At 38.5% G+C, this 15,898-nt stretch overlaps 3 protein-coding genes across 7 annotated transcripts; 2 read left to right on the top strand and 1 right to left on the bottom strand.

Moving 5' to 3' along the window:
• Window positions 1-397: 397 nt before the first annotated feature.
• Window positions 398-2,526, top strand: AT5G02330 (Cysteine/Histidine-rich C1 domain family protein; the record flags this gene model as incomplete). The annotated part of the gene is made up of 1 exon (NM_120311.2): window positions 398-2,526. The coding sequence occupies one exon, from the start codon at window positions 398-400 to the stop codon at window positions 2,366-2,368; it is 1,971 nt and encodes a 656-aa protein (NP_195853.1). The 3' UTR covers window positions 2,369-2,526.
• Window positions 2,527-3,166: 640 nt separating this feature from the next.
• Window positions 3,167-6,847, top strand: MYB3R-5 (myb domain protein 3r-5). 3 transcript variants are annotated; one of them, NM_001203277.2, is made up of 9 exons: window positions 3,167-3,334; window positions 3,705-3,856; window positions 4,002-4,053; window positions 4,205-4,262; window positions 4,561-4,655; window positions 4,753-4,856; window positions 4,944-5,072; window positions 5,181-6,218; window positions 6,301-6,847. In NM_001203277.2, exons 1-8 carry the CDS (start codon window positions 3,293-3,295, stop codon window positions 6,193-6,195), a joined length of 1,647 nt encoding a protein of 548 aa, NP_001190206.1. In that variant the 5' UTR covers window positions 3,167-3,292; the 3' UTR covers window positions 6,196-6,218; window positions 6,301-6,847. The 3 variants fall into 3 exon arrangements, with proteins under 3 accessions (NP_001190206.1, NP_568099.1, NP_001331277.1); NM_120310.2 differs by having other exon boundaries at window positions 3,206-3,334; window positions 5,181-6,517; NM_001342653.1 differs by lacking the exons at window positions 3,167-3,334; window positions 3,705-3,856 and having other exon boundaries at window positions 3,976-4,053; window positions 6,301-6,534.
• Window positions 6,698-15,772, bottom strand: PRT6 (proteolysis 6; the record flags this gene model as incomplete). 3 transcript variants are annotated; one of them, NM_001342652.1, is made up of 18 exons in its annotated part: window positions 6,698-7,159; window positions 7,248-7,316; window positions 7,422-7,499; window positions 7,640-7,706; window positions 7,805-7,909; window positions 8,007-8,539; window positions 8,620-8,801; window positions 8,946-9,567; window positions 9,651-9,702; window positions 9,920-10,506; window positions 10,616-10,810; window positions 11,140-11,841; window positions 11,925-12,168; window positions 12,417-12,557; window positions 12,698-13,899; window positions 14,039-15,168; window positions 15,299-15,549; window positions 15,626-15,772. In NM_001342652.1, 16 exons carry the CDS (start codon window positions 14,960-14,962, stop codon window positions 7,088-7,090), a joined length of 5,775 nt encoding a protein of 1,924 aa, NP_001331954.1. In that variant the 3' UTR covers window positions 6,698-7,087. The 3 variants fall into 3 exon arrangements, with proteins under 3 accessions (NP_001331954.1, NP_001318457.1, NP_195851.2); NM_001342651.1 differs by having other exon boundaries at window positions 14,039-15,145; NM_120309.2 differs by lacking the exon at window positions 15,626-15,772 and having other exon boundaries at window positions 6,857-7,159; window positions 14,039-15,145; window positions 15,299-15,361.
• Between the last annotated feature and the right edge of the window lie 126 nt (window positions 15,773-15,898).

Below are 15,898 nucleotides of genomic sequence, written 5' to 3'. Positions count from 1 at the left end.
TAGGAAATGGGGACGTGCTATGCACAGACTTTTAAAACTTCAGTTTAAAAAAGTACATTTTAGATGATGGAACAATTTTTACTTTTTTGTCAACCGAATTGTTAAAGTGATAACGATTAAAAATGTAAACCATTAAAATCAAGTGTTAATAAGTAATAACAAAGACTAGTCTCACTGAGATTCAAAAACAAAAAAATGAAAGACTTTTCTATAACAAAGAATATAAAAAGATTAACAAACGAAATAATAATTGAAAAAATATTAAACATATCGATCAAAATTAGCTGTGTATCTTACGTGTCTTTAATATTATTGTATATAAATGGAAGGGTGAGAAGGAGACGAGAAATATCACAACTACCCAAAATCATCTTTGTAGGCTAGCTAGCAAGCAGCCATGAATTCAAATTCAGTCGGTGTATTTCGTGAGAAGGAAATCGATGGGAAACCATTCCACACATACACTTTATCATCTCAAACAGACACCACAACCCCTTCTTCTTCCGGTGAAACAGCCATTGATGGCGACGACCATCTCTCTCTTCAACAACCTCTTTTCCTCTGTCCTTCTTTACGTCTTAAAGCTGACGAGATAAACTATTCTTATAGTGAAATTCTACCGTTCAATATTTCCCCGTACTTCCCCAGCATAAGAGGCGCTGATCAACAAGTCCAGCATTTGCTTGATTCCGACAGCCAACAAGTCCATGATTTGCTTCATTCCGACAACAGCCATGATGATGATGGTGATGAAATCTGTAAGCTCCCAGTTGTCCCTATCTATTGGTGTAACAGTAAAGAAATTGAGTTCGATCAATTCAATTGCGGTGCATGTGAACGATCAAAGATTGGCACAGACTATTATATCTGTCTCACGTGTGATCTAATGTTCCACAAAGAATGCGTGGAGTCTCCCCTTGAGATCAAACACCCTTCCTATCCCTTTCTTTCACTCAAACTTTACACTCGTCACGAGCAGCTCATGAGTTGCATGTGCTGTAAACACCCTTCCAATCTTATTTTTTATTATTGTCCCACCTACAAATTGAGTTTGCATCCCGATTGTGCGATGAAGCCAATATCCATTTTTATAGACCACCCAAAAAGGCATCCCCACCTTCTCACCTTTTTTCCCAAACAAGCTTCCTTACTTTGCGATGTTTGTAGCCTCATTAAAGAAGCTTTCCCCACCTATGTGTGTCTTCGATGTATCTTTGTAGCCCATCGAGATTGTATCTATTTCCCGTATGTCATTAAAATATGTCGTCACCAACACCGTATCTCTTTTACCTCTTCTCTTCCATCTGGAAAATGGTCTTGTGGAGTATGTCGTAAAAAGGTTGACAACAATTGTGGTGCATACACTTGCAACAAGTGTAGCCACTATTTTGTTCATACAAGATGTGCGTTACGGGAAGACTTGTGGGATGGAAAGGATCTCGAGGGAGTACCTGAAGAACCTGAAATAATTCTCGAGCCATTTGAGACGATAGCTGATGGAATAATACTCCATTTTTCTCATGGCCATCATCTGAAACTCAAGACCAGTGGAGTTTACAACGAAAACATTATTTGTCAAGCGTGCATCCTTCCAATCTATGAGGGTAATTATTACTCGTGTATGGATCAATGCAACTTCATCCTCCACGAAGCATGTGCAAATGCTTCTCGCAAGAAAGATCATGCCTTACACAGTCACCCACTTACGCTAAAAGTTGTCTCTGATATACAGAATGAATACTTTAAAGGTTACTTCAGGTGTTCCGCTTGTGATCGTGAAAGTTGTGGCTTCATCTATGAGGAGGATCAATACAGCATAGACATACGGTGTGCCTCTGTTTCTGAACCATTTGATTATCAAGGCCATGAGCATCCCTTATTCCAAGCTTTAGACCGAAAAGAAGAAAGGGAGGCAATTTGTCAAATTTGCCGAAAAAAGTATGGTCGAAAACTAAATTGCATCGAATGCAATTATATTATATGTTTCAGTTGTGCTACTTTACCATACAAGGCAAAGTATAAGCTTGACAAACATTTCCTCACATTTCGGGAAGGGGAAGAGGGAAGTGATCAGTTAGACTGGTGTGAGGTATGCGAAAAGAAATTAGAATACTCAAGAGAAGGTGGGTTCTATGCGTGTGATGACTGCTGCACCACTCTCCATGTTGATTGTTTGCTTGGAAAAGAGATGTATATGTTGAATCCTGGTCATACTGTAATGGCTTATAGGTCAAACATTTATATTCTTCCCAACAATACCATGACTCGACCATTCTGCCAACTTCATAAAGAAGATCGTTGTCCACACAAAGTAATTTTCAATTGGCATGACATGACATTTTGCTCTTACAGTTGTTCGATGGATTAGATGTCATCATCGCCGGTGCTTCGTCGTCCCTTATTCGCTATATTTCACTCCCCATTTGCTTGTCTACGTTTTGTAATATGTTTCTTCTATTAAAACGTATTGTAATACTTTTGGATTCTTAACTTCTTCTAGTTCCCCATTTGCTCAATCTTCTTGTTGTCTGGTTGTTTACGTTTTTGTGTAATCTTTTCTTTTACTAAAACGAATTGTAATTTTCTATATCTTCTTCTTACCCAAAAACCTCGACTGATTAATTATATCTCGGCCTTTGGGCTTTAAATTATGGGCCAATTCGGACTGTTCTCGCTTAAGAAACTACAGTAAAAAAAAAAACCAGAATGAGTTATCTTAATGATCCGACGGTCCATAATCATTGAGGACCTCTGATTTGCCGACGTGTACAATGGTCAACGCATCAGCTAAAGAGTGCCGTTTGAGGTTGAAACTTTTATTTCCAACGTCAACCTTTCTTCTACTTTTAACGTCCGTTAAGTCCCCCTGTGGTTTCTTGTCACCATTTTCGGTTATAGTTTGATTTTAGATAACCGGTTTTATCCAACCACGAATTAAACTCGTTGTTTTCGTTTTTATCCGAAAGAATATTATAATTAATTAATTAGCCCAGTCACATTAATAAGTTTCGTAAAAAAACATTCATTTTCTCAATTCAATTAACCGGCTTCTTCCAATTCTTTTGAGTCGGTTTGGAATAAACCGGCCGGTTCCAGGTTAACGGCAGTTAGCAGTTACGTCGGCGGAAGAAGTATTCGTTACAATATTTGTTTTAATCCCAATTAGTCTCCTTCTCCTTTCTCTCTTCTCTCTCGTTCAACGGGCAAAGTTTTTTTCGAATATAAGTTTTGGTTTGTTTTTTAACGTTCCCTTCTTCTTCTTCCTCGCGAATTCGCTTATCTGGCGATCACGATGAGCTCAAGTTCGAATCCACCGGTTTGTTCACCGGAAAAGGTCAGATTTTTCCCTGAAATCTGATTAGGGCTTTTCATTTTTTGTGATCAGATTGTTATCTTCGTCTACTTTGGTGTGAGTTCATGGGGTTTTAGGTCTGAATCGGAACACGTTTTAACAGGTCTTGGAAAAGGGTCTGAATTGGTTTCTAATGATTAGAATTGTATAAACCCTAAACATCCATCTTGTGCTTGAAAGAAATCGACTTGTTTTTTTGTGAGATCTGGCTTCTATTTTGCGGCCGTTGAGTTTTTAGGGTTTTGTGATTTTTGATTATTTGTTTGATAAAGATACGTTCTTGTTCATTTTGTGCTCAATCCCATGTTTTTAACGAAAATTCTGGATTTGGTGATTTATATGGGTTTTTTAGGAGGAAAGAAGTGAAATGAAAATTGAGATTCAATGTATGGAGAATAAGCAACCATTAGCTGCTTCTTGCTCTTCTGCATCCGAAGGTAGTGGCTGTTTCTTCCTCAAGTCACCTGAAATCGCAACTCCTGCCACAGTATCTTCATTTCCTCGGTACTTTTACTATCTTTTACATTTCATCTTCTATCTGTGTGTTTATACAACTTATTATGAAATTGATTGATTGGAAAGACTGTGCTTTGATGACTTACACCGAACTCATTTTGGGTTTCTGCAATGTTTTAATGTTGATCTGCAGGAGGACTAGTGGACCTATGAGACGAGCAAAAGGTGGTTGGACTCCAGAGGAGGTTAGTGGTTGCTTTTGTTTCATAATTTTGTTGGTGTGTGGAGCAACCTCATTCGACTATGTATCTTATATGTATAAGGATTAGTGTTTACTTGAATGAAAGACGAGACTAGCCTTATTGTGGTCTGTAATTGGTTTTTATCACTATTCAGGATGAGACACTTAGACGAGCAGTTGAAAAGTATAAGGGGAAGAGGTGGAAGAAAATAGGTAAATTTCTTTTCTTGAATGTAAAAGTAGTATTGCAATACATTAGAATGAGATTATAGGTCTTCTAATCACACTCTTGTCTTGATGTATACTTGAATGTATAATTTATACATTTTTAAAACTGAACTCGTATCTTAAATCTGCTGAGAATTTTGTGAATTTTTCTCATTCAGTAAACATGATCTCTGCTGTGCACTTTGCAAGAGAACCATGATTTCTTTTTTGTCTCTTAAATGTTAAAGTAGCTGGTTTCGGTCAATGTTCTGTTTGTTTGATTTTTTTGTATTTCATCTTACAGCGGAATTTTTCCCAGAGAGAACAGAAGTCCAATGCTTGCACAGGTGGCAGAAAGTTCTTAATCCAGAGCTTGTTAAAGGACCTTGGACTCAAGAGGTTCTCTTATCATTTTCATGTTCTGAAACTTTTTTTGGTTTTCATTTTACGTAAAAATTTGGTAGCTCTAAAATTCTCTTTCTTTCGTGAATTGTAGGAGGATGATAAAATCGTTGAACTTGTAAAAAAATATGGACCTGCCAAATGGTCTGTCATCGCCAAGTCCTTACCAGGTCGTATTGGGAAACAATGTCGAGAAAGGTAACAAAGATTAGAATATTGACTATCTGAAGAATAGAGCCTGTACCTCCGTTGAGTTTGGAAGCCTCAACGAGTTTACGATTACAGGTGGCACAACCATTTAAATCCTGGTATTAGAAAGGATGCTTGGACCGTAGAAGAAGAATCAGCTCTCATGAATTCTCATCGAATGTACGGAAACAAATGGGCGGAAATTGCTAAGGTTTTACCAGGAAGGTATACTTACTTGTAGTTGAAAAAGGCCTTGTGAAAAATAAAGTTAATGGACATTTTTGAACATCTCATACAGTTTTTGCTTCTGATGTCTACCTGTACTTTTTGCAGGACTGATAACGCCATAAAGAACCATTGGAATAGTTCACTGAAGAAAAAATTAGAGTTCTACTTAGCAACTGGTAACTTGCCACCGCCAGCAAGCAAATTCATCGTTCTGAAAGATATTGCTGATGGAGACAGAGATTCCAAGCAGTCTAGTGCAACTAAACCTTTCAAGGATTCTGATTCGCTTACCCAAACCTCTTCAGGAAATACAGATTCAAATGAAGTTGGAAGAGACCATTTTGACTCTTCTTCCGCTCTGCTTGAAGAAGTAGCTGCTTCACGAAGAATCGGTGTCAATGAGTATGCTTGCTCTCCTGTTGAGTACAAGCCTCAGTTGCCTAATCTGGAACCAATTTCAGAGGAAGTCAGAATCAACTCAAAAGCTTATTTTGAGAGATCAATCCAGAGGAAAGTAGAAAACGGGTTTGGAACTCCAAAGCATGGGAATTTATACTATAAGTCTCCACTTGACTATTACTTTCCATCAGAAGCGGATCTGCAACATATGTACGGATATGAATGTGGTTGCAGTCCCGGTGCTGCATCACCAGTCAGCTTAATGACTACACCCTGTAATAAAGACAGTGGTTTAACTGCAACGAGAAGTCCTGAATCTTTCTTGAGAGAAGCTGCTAGGACTTTTCCAAACACACCTTCTATTTTTAGGAAAAGGCGAAAGGTTGTTTTGGCAGCGAAAACAGATGCTGTTGTTGTTGTTAATGGTGTAGTTAAGGAAGTTGATCGAAAAGAAGAAAGTAAAGATATGAGAAAAAGTTTGTTGCTGGAGACAACTGATAATTGCAGTGATGATGAAGAACTCGGGTTAAATGGAAATGCTTTCAATTTGTCTCCACCATATCGGTTAAGAGCTAAAAGAACAGCTGTAATCAAATCAAGACAGCTTGAGTTTACATCTGAAAAGGAGAAGCAGCCAGATAATGAGATTGAGTTTACATCTGCAAAAGAGAAGCAGCCTGATAATGAAATTAAAACGTCTGAGGAAGACAAGCCTGTGTAGAACCCTTCTTCCCTTAGAAAACTGTGAGTGAAAATTTCAAATCTTTTATTTAATGTCACTAATCTGAGTAACAAATCTAAAATAATTCCATCCTTGTTGACACAGAGATCGTGTGAAGAAACCAGTATGGTTCCAGAAGAATTGAAGCTTTGCTGGGAAGAGAACCGTGAAGAAAAACAATTCTCATTCTCTTCCTCACAGCCTTGAGCTATGAATCTACGGCTTTGGTCTAACACCCGAACTAAAATGAAATAGGTAGGTAGGTACACTCACAAGTAGTTTAATTTCATCGTTCACATACATGGTGTCCTGTTTACGTTTAAAATGATAATTGTGCAGAAACTAGTTTTAAAGGATTAGAATTTTGGTTAATTCTTTTTTATTTTTAGGGCTTTTGAGTATATGATGTTACATAGTTGACGAAGACACTGAAAATTCTTCCATTTTCGGACATCGAAGTGATATCAGAACACAACACATTCGTTTTGATACTATCCTTTCTCTGGATCAATCTGTACATATATCAAAAATTTTACAAATAAACCTTCTCAAAATCAACACTTTTTTTTTAATCATTGGGATGTTTATCGACCATTTTCAGGTAGTAAGCCTGAATAAAATAAAAGAAACAATGCAAATCTGCGCACAGAGACTAACCAATGATAGTATTGTTAAAAATAAACATTATGCAACTGCCAAGAAATAATACTCTATTTACAAACATGATCGCATATATCCACAAATAAAGAAATCAACCAAAGTGACAGAAATCAAATAAAAAAAAATCATCAGAAAAGCTCTCAAATCTTTAGAATCTTAACTGATGATTTCAAAGCAACATATGAATACCATCTCATAGAGATCAATGTCTGAGAAATAGCACGCAGATCGTTTAATGTAAGACGGCTCCAATTGTGGTTTGGCCGAGAACTTTTGAACTGCGATCAAGTCCATGAGAACCAACCTGAAAAGGATTTCACCAAGCAAAACAATTATATATTTTACCATACAAACAAAAGTTTCTTCTTTTGATTGTTGAGACAAACATTTACCAAGTAAGTTAAAGCAGCATAACGTTCTTCATTCAGGTATAGTCGTTTTCCTCTGATCATATCGATATCCTGAAACAATATTCAATGACCAACAGCATGGAAACATCCGAATCAACAAGATCGTACCCATCAAAGTTAAAAGGAAAAGAAAGAAAAAAATCTTTCTAGGTTTACCTCTTCTCCAAACGTATCCAGGTAAGGAGATGGCCAAGGTGATTGTCTTGCAAACCTTTGTAGCAAAATTGTGGTCCGCTATCGAAAAATGTAGAGCAGTAATCAATTAGAAAGCCCACAAATGATGCAAACTCCATACATACACGAGCAATATATAAAGTAAAGGAGAGTTATATCCACAAGAGAGAGAGAGAGAGAGAGAAGACGAGAGGTGATACCCGTATCAGAAGAAATACACCAGTACCAGCACCACAGGTAATTGCATGATTAGGACAACCACTTTCTCTGTAAAAGTATGTTAGAACGTCATTGTTTGGTTTTCTAGAACAATAACAGTGTCAACCAAAACGATGTTTGGAGACTAGTGGAAGTAAAGGCAATACCTGCAACAAGGGCTCCATATGGGAGAACACAAACTTCCACACAGAAGACATAATACAGGTTCTTCGATAACTTTGGTGCAGTTGACGCAACGTTTTTTTATACACCTATAAAAGAAAAGAAAACAAGGCTTTTTGATTAGAGAAAAAGTCTTCGAATGGGAAACAACTTGTGCAAAAACCAGAGAGAGACGTTGCTGCAAACCTTTGTAGTAGGTCCTGGTATAGATTGGGTAATTTCATTAGCTGGAAAGGAACTACAGGGGTGATGCAAAGGGACCTTTTAACTCTGTTGACTCTATATTCCCGCTGAAAATGCTGGAGCCATATTTGGGTTGAAGAACGGAGAAGTTCATCATTAAGAATGATATCTATAGGTGGAATGTTAAACATTTTCTCCAATTCTTGCACATGATTCAGCTCAGACTGGGGACTGTATATGAAATCCATATTGTCGGTGGTGGGGTCAGATGGCAAATCAAACATATCTGACTCTTCATGAAGCTTCCTAGGAGTAGATTTCAGTAGCTTCCACAACAACGCACATCTCCTCAAGAAAGGAAGACTATATTTACGGATTGTGTCTTTTATATCACATGACAAATCCATATTGTTCGACCTGAAATACTCCCAACCACCTGATTCTCTCAAAGCGTTGGAGATGTCATTAAGCAGGTTTTCCCCAAAATTTAATTCACTCAATTCACTTGGGCGACATGCACAATAAGCAATTACAGTCTGCACCAAAGACAATGAGATTAGGAGACGTACGTCTAAAGAGGTAAATTTGTATATACTTAGAGAACAATGTGGCATACCTGAACAAGCGAGACACTGTGGAAAATATGCACAAGTGACAATAGAGATTCCTCGCACGTGAGAAAAGGAAAAGGAAGACAAAAGAGAGCCCACATCAGTGATGAAAATGGGTCATGGGCAAGAACTGGATCGGATGCTCGATTCCAGAGCAGGTCTATATTCTTCAATGAACCTGTTGTGCCTGAAAAGATGGCAAATATTCTCAGATGTTATCGAGAAACAACTACAGTCAGCAACTATTTCATTAATATTTGCAATTACGGAGGCCATGTAGACAGACATTTCCATGTCCTTTATTTCCTCTTGAGTGTTGGAGAAAAAGTACCTTCACTTCCAAATATGCTGCTCGAAGAACTACTTGAAACTCCATAGCATATAGACTCTGCAAGATGCTTCATACCCACAAATCTCTGACGAACATGAATAGTATTCTTTGTTCTGGAGCTCTGTACCACTCGTAATAAAACTGACAAAATAGTCCCCTTAGAGGTTTTCAACTCTTCATACAAGGAGTCAATACAATAGACAGGCAGCATTGAATTCTTGGCAAAACGAGTACCAATTTCCATTGAAATGAGAGAGTACTTAAGGGTGTCCCACATGACGATTGATTGTGGTGGTAGCCACAGACGTTTTAGAGTTTTATCCTCTGGCTTGGGAAAATAGAAATCCCAGAGCATTTTAGAGACAGATTTAAGATCTTTCCTTCTTGGTCCATCTCCCTGTGGAGTAACTGTTTTACCTCTATCACCATCTTCGATCACTTCAGCAGCAGATCGTAGTAGACACAACGCTTCAGAGAGCCAAAGAGAAGGCTGCAGTGCATCTTTTCTACGTAACTTAGTACGTGGACTATCTTGTAGCTTTGAGACAGAACATAAATCTCCAGGACATTCAGGCAATACAGAATTGGCTAGTCGGCGGCATACAGGACACAGGAATTCTTTCTGACAGAAGAAACAATGTTTAAGCTTCAGAAGGAGTACGTTAAAGCACCAGAAAAATATCTCTAAATTGGTCACACAAATACCTTTTTTAGATCCACAATATGTGCACCTTCAAAGACAGTTCTTCTGCCAGACCTACACCATCCCAACAAACCAAAAAAAGCTTTTAAACGTGAATATCACAGCTGTAAATCAAGGAAGGAAAATCAATTCAACACGCCTGATTAACCTATGCCCAACAGGTAGGAAGGAAGTATCAACTTAAAAGAAAAATATATTCACCTATCTACACGCTGAGTAATTAAGATTTTTGTTTCACATACGAAACCAAAGGAAGTCAAACATGGCTCACCTTTCCTTTAAGGATTTTAAATATCGTTCAAGGCAGCTTTGATGTACAGCATGTCCACATGATGAAAGATAAACCCCATCACAGTCGATAGGGTGAAACCCATCTGAACCAGCATCAGGACGCCTGGAAGTTTGTCTTGATCGAATATCAGGAAATCTACCTTGCAAAGTAGATGGACCACCAACAGAATTTTTCTCCGAACAATTTTCAGCTTCATGGGGTTGATGATCTACACGTGTAAGGCTTTGATTTATCATGTTTTCAATTTTGTTGCGAACAGTTTGATACATGGCTATCTCCAATGATTCCATGTTAGATTCATCTTTTCCCCTCCCATCGCTAGACCTCTTCTCTGTCTGACCATTCCCTATAAGCCGGGCTTTTATAGATTCAATCATATTAGCAGACTCAGAGATAGTATCATCTGACAATTGCAGCATGAGAGGAGAACTTATTCTTAAACTATCTGAAGAAGCATTCATTCTCAAAAGATCAGGAGCTCCATCCACAGATATCTTCTTTTCGGATTGTGGACATTGATCCCAAGATGGAGGGCCTCTATCCACAAAACTCAATAGTTTAGATTTCTGCAGGAAAAATGACATCATTAAGAATGATGCAGAACAAAATTTCCTCGGAGTATATGTTTATTTAACCTTAACAGTCGCATATTATAGCATCAGTCATGCTACCAACCTGGAGAAAAATCAAGAAAGAAACGGGGTCTTTGGAATCTGGGTCATGGCAGAGGGAGCAAACTTCACGGACAGCTATTTCTGAATCATGTTCCATCACAGAATCACTTGTTTCAAATTCAGATCTCGGATCATCATCATCCATGCTGGAACTCAAGGTAGACAAGAACTTTGACTGTTCAGCTTTCATTTTTGCCTGCATGCAAGTTATATATAAGCATAACTACCATATCCTGGAACTTATTAATTCTAACTACAGATAACAACTTGAATAATGAGCATAAAAACAATTTAGACAGTCTTATACAAAAATCTTCTATTACCACAGAGGTAACTATGTCTACGTTCTGCATGCTCCTTGTTGATGCTTATCAACAAGGAGATACATTAACAGGGAGCATGCAGGACCCAGACAAGTCAGGGAGCGAACAGCAGCCATCATATGTTCAAGTGCATGATCAGACATCAATGGCTACCGGTTCCATGTCAAACTTTTGCACTAGATTTGAAATAAAAGGATCTTACCATAATAGCAGCCTGCCTCTCTTTAGCTTTAGCCTTGCGCTTCTCATCAGAAGTAGAACCTGACATGACTTTATCGAAGCCAGATTGACCAACCACCTCGGGGGCAAGACTTTGCAATAGGTTCATACAAACAGAATCAATTGCACTGAACTTCTTCAGCAGATTTCCAATCCAGGACGAAATATTGCAACTGCCTGGCTCTGGAAATTGATGGCGGCCATCTCCCATACGAGTCTTCATTAACGAAACAAGAAGAGACAATAAACTTTCTTTTTCAGTCCCTTGAGCTATACCAATTATTTCCAGACCAGCTAATTCGAGAATTGGAATTGAATTTTCTAAGCAACAATCCTGACTATTAGATTGCCTCTGCTGAGTGCAAATATCCAATGATAACGAGAGTAACTGCAGTGCAGTTATGAGAACACCATCAGGAGCACGTGATTTAACTGATGTACCACTCTGTAGTGCGTAGTATAAAGCAGATGAAATTATTTGAAATGTGGCTTTGCAAGTGCCTATTCTAGCAAGCCCCTTTAGAGGTGGATAGATCATTCTCCACCTCGGAAGCTGAGTGGTCAACGCAGACACTCCACAATAACGCGAAAATCTTTCTTCTGCAGATTGCAAGTCTCTCGACTGCCAACGAGGGTGGTAGAGATCCAATTCCTTCCAACAAGATGACTGTAGTGAATACTTTCCCTGCCAACGAACTAATGTCAAGTGATTTTTTACATTATGTGTCAACTTAAAGGTGATCCCAGCATATGGGTAAGAATCAAGACCTGGTTCATGCCGGATGGATTGCAATAGACTGAAACGTCATCTAAGACCTCCTGGAGCTCGTCCGACTTGGACAGGTCACGGGGTAAAGATTTGACCAATTGACTATGAGTGAAATCTCCAGTGGCTAACTTGAAGATGATCTCTCTTCTCAAACTTTCAGCAGTAGAAAGACCACAAAATCGTCTTTCTTGCAGAATCTGTATCAGAAGACCAAGCATTTCCTGGACCAAAACTGGTTCATACCTGAAAATAAATTTATGATAAGAATCATGTCAGAAGGAGGTAAGACAGACTGATTATAGTAAAATAGGACTGACCATCTAGTAATAAATAAATTCACGATTCAGAAAATTCACAGAATAATATAAAATACCTGTTCTCCTCTAATGCAGATTGAACAATGAAATGAAGAGACAGTCATATCGAATGTAGTAGAACTATAAAACCATATAATGAGATCAATTACCAGTAAGAGGACAATAGGTACATACTCATTTGTTATATCCGGATTAAGTGAAAGATAGCTTGAGAGCCCAAATCGACTGAGAAGCTTATCAACATAAGAATCTGCGGGAGCTAACGCAGCACAACACTGGAGAAGAAATAGATCAAGCTCAAGTCCCTGTTCTGACCTGTAAATAGAAATTACTAGAATGAGAAACGAGTAATCTCTTCACAACCAATCTACCAGTTTTCAAAGCTGCATCTAGTTAAACATGCGAGTAAATGATGAATTATAGCAGTTTATAAAAACAATAGTATTCTCACATACCAACGAACTGACCGATACCACTCACAAGATACTAATGCAGAATCCCCATTCTTCTTCCACATTCCAGCGATAACCTGGGCACAAAACACCCTAATCTGTAGAACATGTTCCATAACGAGTGCAGAAAATCCACAAGGATGGAAATCTCCTATCACGGAGCTGAAGAAGTCTGCATGTGGGATCTCATGACTAATACTGACTCCATTGTATGATGCAGATTCTCCATAACATATCCTTAATGCTTTTTGTATTAGCAGAGAAAGTAACCGGTGCAAAGGAAGATGAACTGATATGGCCTGAGAACTCACATCATAGTGAATGTCCGGCCAATCACACAGACCAAGTATACGTAATCCTGATGCATTCTTTGTCAAATCAGCAGAGTTGCAAGATACTCTTTTAGAGTCAGCTGTAACATCTGTCTGAACCACCCCATACGGTCCACAAACATTATCCAAGCTAAGATTTGTTTGAATATCGCCGCATAGAGGTGATAAGCCAGTACTCGGATCTCTACTAGAACTGGCAAGATTACTAGATACACTTCCTCCAGTTTCAACATTTAACAAATCTCTCCTTGGCCACGACATCTTACTTTCAGGGATGTTTCTGCCGCTAGAAGAGGACAACTTGCAAAGAAACTTTGATATACCTTCATCATTTCCTAAGCATGTCTCCAAAACTTTCAAACATTCGCGTATCAAATATATGGCAGAAGAAGGAAGCAGGGCATGGAAAGGATCAATTTTGTGGACTTCAGAGGCCATTGAGCTATCAAAGGAGCTGCTGCTTACAATCGCAGTACATACAGAATCTTCATGAGACAATCTTCCAACTTTTGCATACCTTTCTCCATCTCCATCACACTTGTCAAATTCTTCCTTGGCGTTTCTATCATTTTCTATTTCTTCATCACTGGCAGCAGAATATGTACCATTAACCAATAGAGAGTGAATAACAGCTATAGAATGACCCAAAACAAAGAACAGATGCATGTAATCATTTTCTTCGTCAATAGGGATTCCAGTCTCTCTTTTTAAAGGATTCATTCCTTGAGCAAAGGTCAAGAGTGTCAACCATGATCTTGATAACTCCCGGTGTTCATGTGTTGCATACTTAGAAACTATAGCATGGCTCATAACAAATTTCAAGTCTCCAATGACACGTTCACTTGTCTCACACAACCGTTCCAACTTTGTAGCCTACAAAAGAAAACCGTCAAATATATTTCACTAGGAGCACAATGAAAGCGGAAATAAAACTCATCACCATTAAAATGTTACAATTGTGAGTAGAAAGTATCACCAAACCAAAAAATGAGAAACGAAGACATCTGTTTACCTGTAGCAAACCATCCTCCCCAGAACAAGAAACAAAGATATCACTGAGGCATCCCAAAAGCATAGCTAGCAAATTCATTTCCTTCACCAGAAATGGTGTTAGAGTTGGCACCGTGAGGATTTGCACAGAAAATGTGGACAGTAGAGGATATTTCTTGAATGCATTATCAGTACCCTGCTTAACCACTTCGCTTATCACAACTGGATAATAACTCACAAATGCTTTAGCAAATTCACACTTGAAGACTGGATCTCCTATTAATTTGAGGAACAAGTCATGTAGTTTCTTCATAACATCTTGGTCCAAGAACCTCTCAGCCTTTAAGAGAATGCTCAATAAACCACTTGAAGAGATAATCCTTCTAGAAACAAAACTGAGCAAACTCTCACTGGACATAGAAAACTCCAGAAGCATTTCAACCACTATAAATGTCAGCTCGTTTGACATCTTTTGGAGTATCACAAGAGTATCGTTGGATCTAGCACCTTTCTGACCACTACTTTCTGCAGATAAGAGCTTGTTATTCCAACAAGTAAAAAGGGCATCAAGTATAGGCCCAACTGAATTTGCTAGATTTTCTGAGAGGGGTCGAATCTGTTCAGAACCTTTATGATTTGAACAGAAACCATCAGGTTTCCATGCTGTTTCATCCCCACAATCACAACAACCACCACCTGTGTAGATGATTGAATAATCGTGGGAGTTGTGATCCCCATTCTGGAAACAAGGCACGCAGATTGCACAAGTTGGGTCATTCTCGCATGTCCTACACCTATATGCTATATCATTCTGTCCCCAGACAGAGCCACAAACACCTCGCTGATCAAGATTCAGTTTTGCTAGATTCCTCAAAGAAACATCAGGCTCATCCTGGAACATCAACCACTGCAGCATATTCATGCTCTCCCTGAACCTCTTTTTCATGGTAGGACTCACAGCAGACTTTCGAGGCCGTTCCCTAGCTTCTTTCAATCCTAGTTTAACATCGTCATCTGTAGGTAAGAGAGCAGAGACTAACTCTGAAATCTTGGCCGGGTTAGCTCTAACGAATTCCACTAGGCCACGTTTAGAGCGGTATTTCTTAGGAACCCCCACAGAAGCAAGCCTCTACAAAACAAAACAAAAAAAATCTAAACTTTCACTCCAAACAGTCACAAAACAATAAAACAAACCAATCACAACTACATCAACACGCATCTTACAAGATACTACATATCACGACTACTAAAACAAAGTTCATACAAGCTAAAAAAATAATACCTCAATGACCAAATCATGCGAGCTAGGAGAAACTAAACCAAAAAGAGAAGAGTTGGTCTCCATCTCCACAATTAACGAGCGGCGGATATACAAAACCACCACTGACACAACGCTGCAGAAACACTAACACGGAACTGTGACTCTCCAGGGTTTGTTCCTCAATTTCGGAGTACAACGAAGACGATGAAACTTAGATAGAACCAACAAGTGATCGTCTTCACACCAGAGCCAGAAGAACTTTAAAGTAAAACCTAAATTGTTCAAATTACAATGATTATATTACAGCAATAGAATCGGCTTAGGTTCCAAAAATCGAAGAAGAAATACCTCCAATTGTCTCAGAAAAAAACCCTAATTTCTCCGATTGCACCAAATACGAAAGAGTTTATAGGTGAAGATTGGTTAAAGGCATGGCGGTTTGCGGAGCTCGGCAAGTCTCTTTACCAATTGTGATACGAACGAAGAATAAGTCACTCTTGTAATTTTTTTTTTCTCTTTGCTAAATAATTTTTTTTTTTGTTGATTTAGTAGTTGACATTTTCAATTACTAAAATAAATTCCTTTTTGTCATCAATTCACTAGCTCCATTACTAGTAGAAA

This window comes from Arabidopsis thaliana, chromosome 5, assembly GCF_000001735.4.
Source record: "Arabidopsis thaliana chromosome 5, partial sequence".
Classification (NCBI taxonomy): Eukaryota; Viridiplantae; Streptophyta; class Magnoliopsida; order Brassicales; family Brassicaceae; genus Arabidopsis; species Arabidopsis thaliana.
Note: the sequence above shows the minus strand (reverse complement) of the source record. Positions and strands in the feature narration are given on the sequence as shown.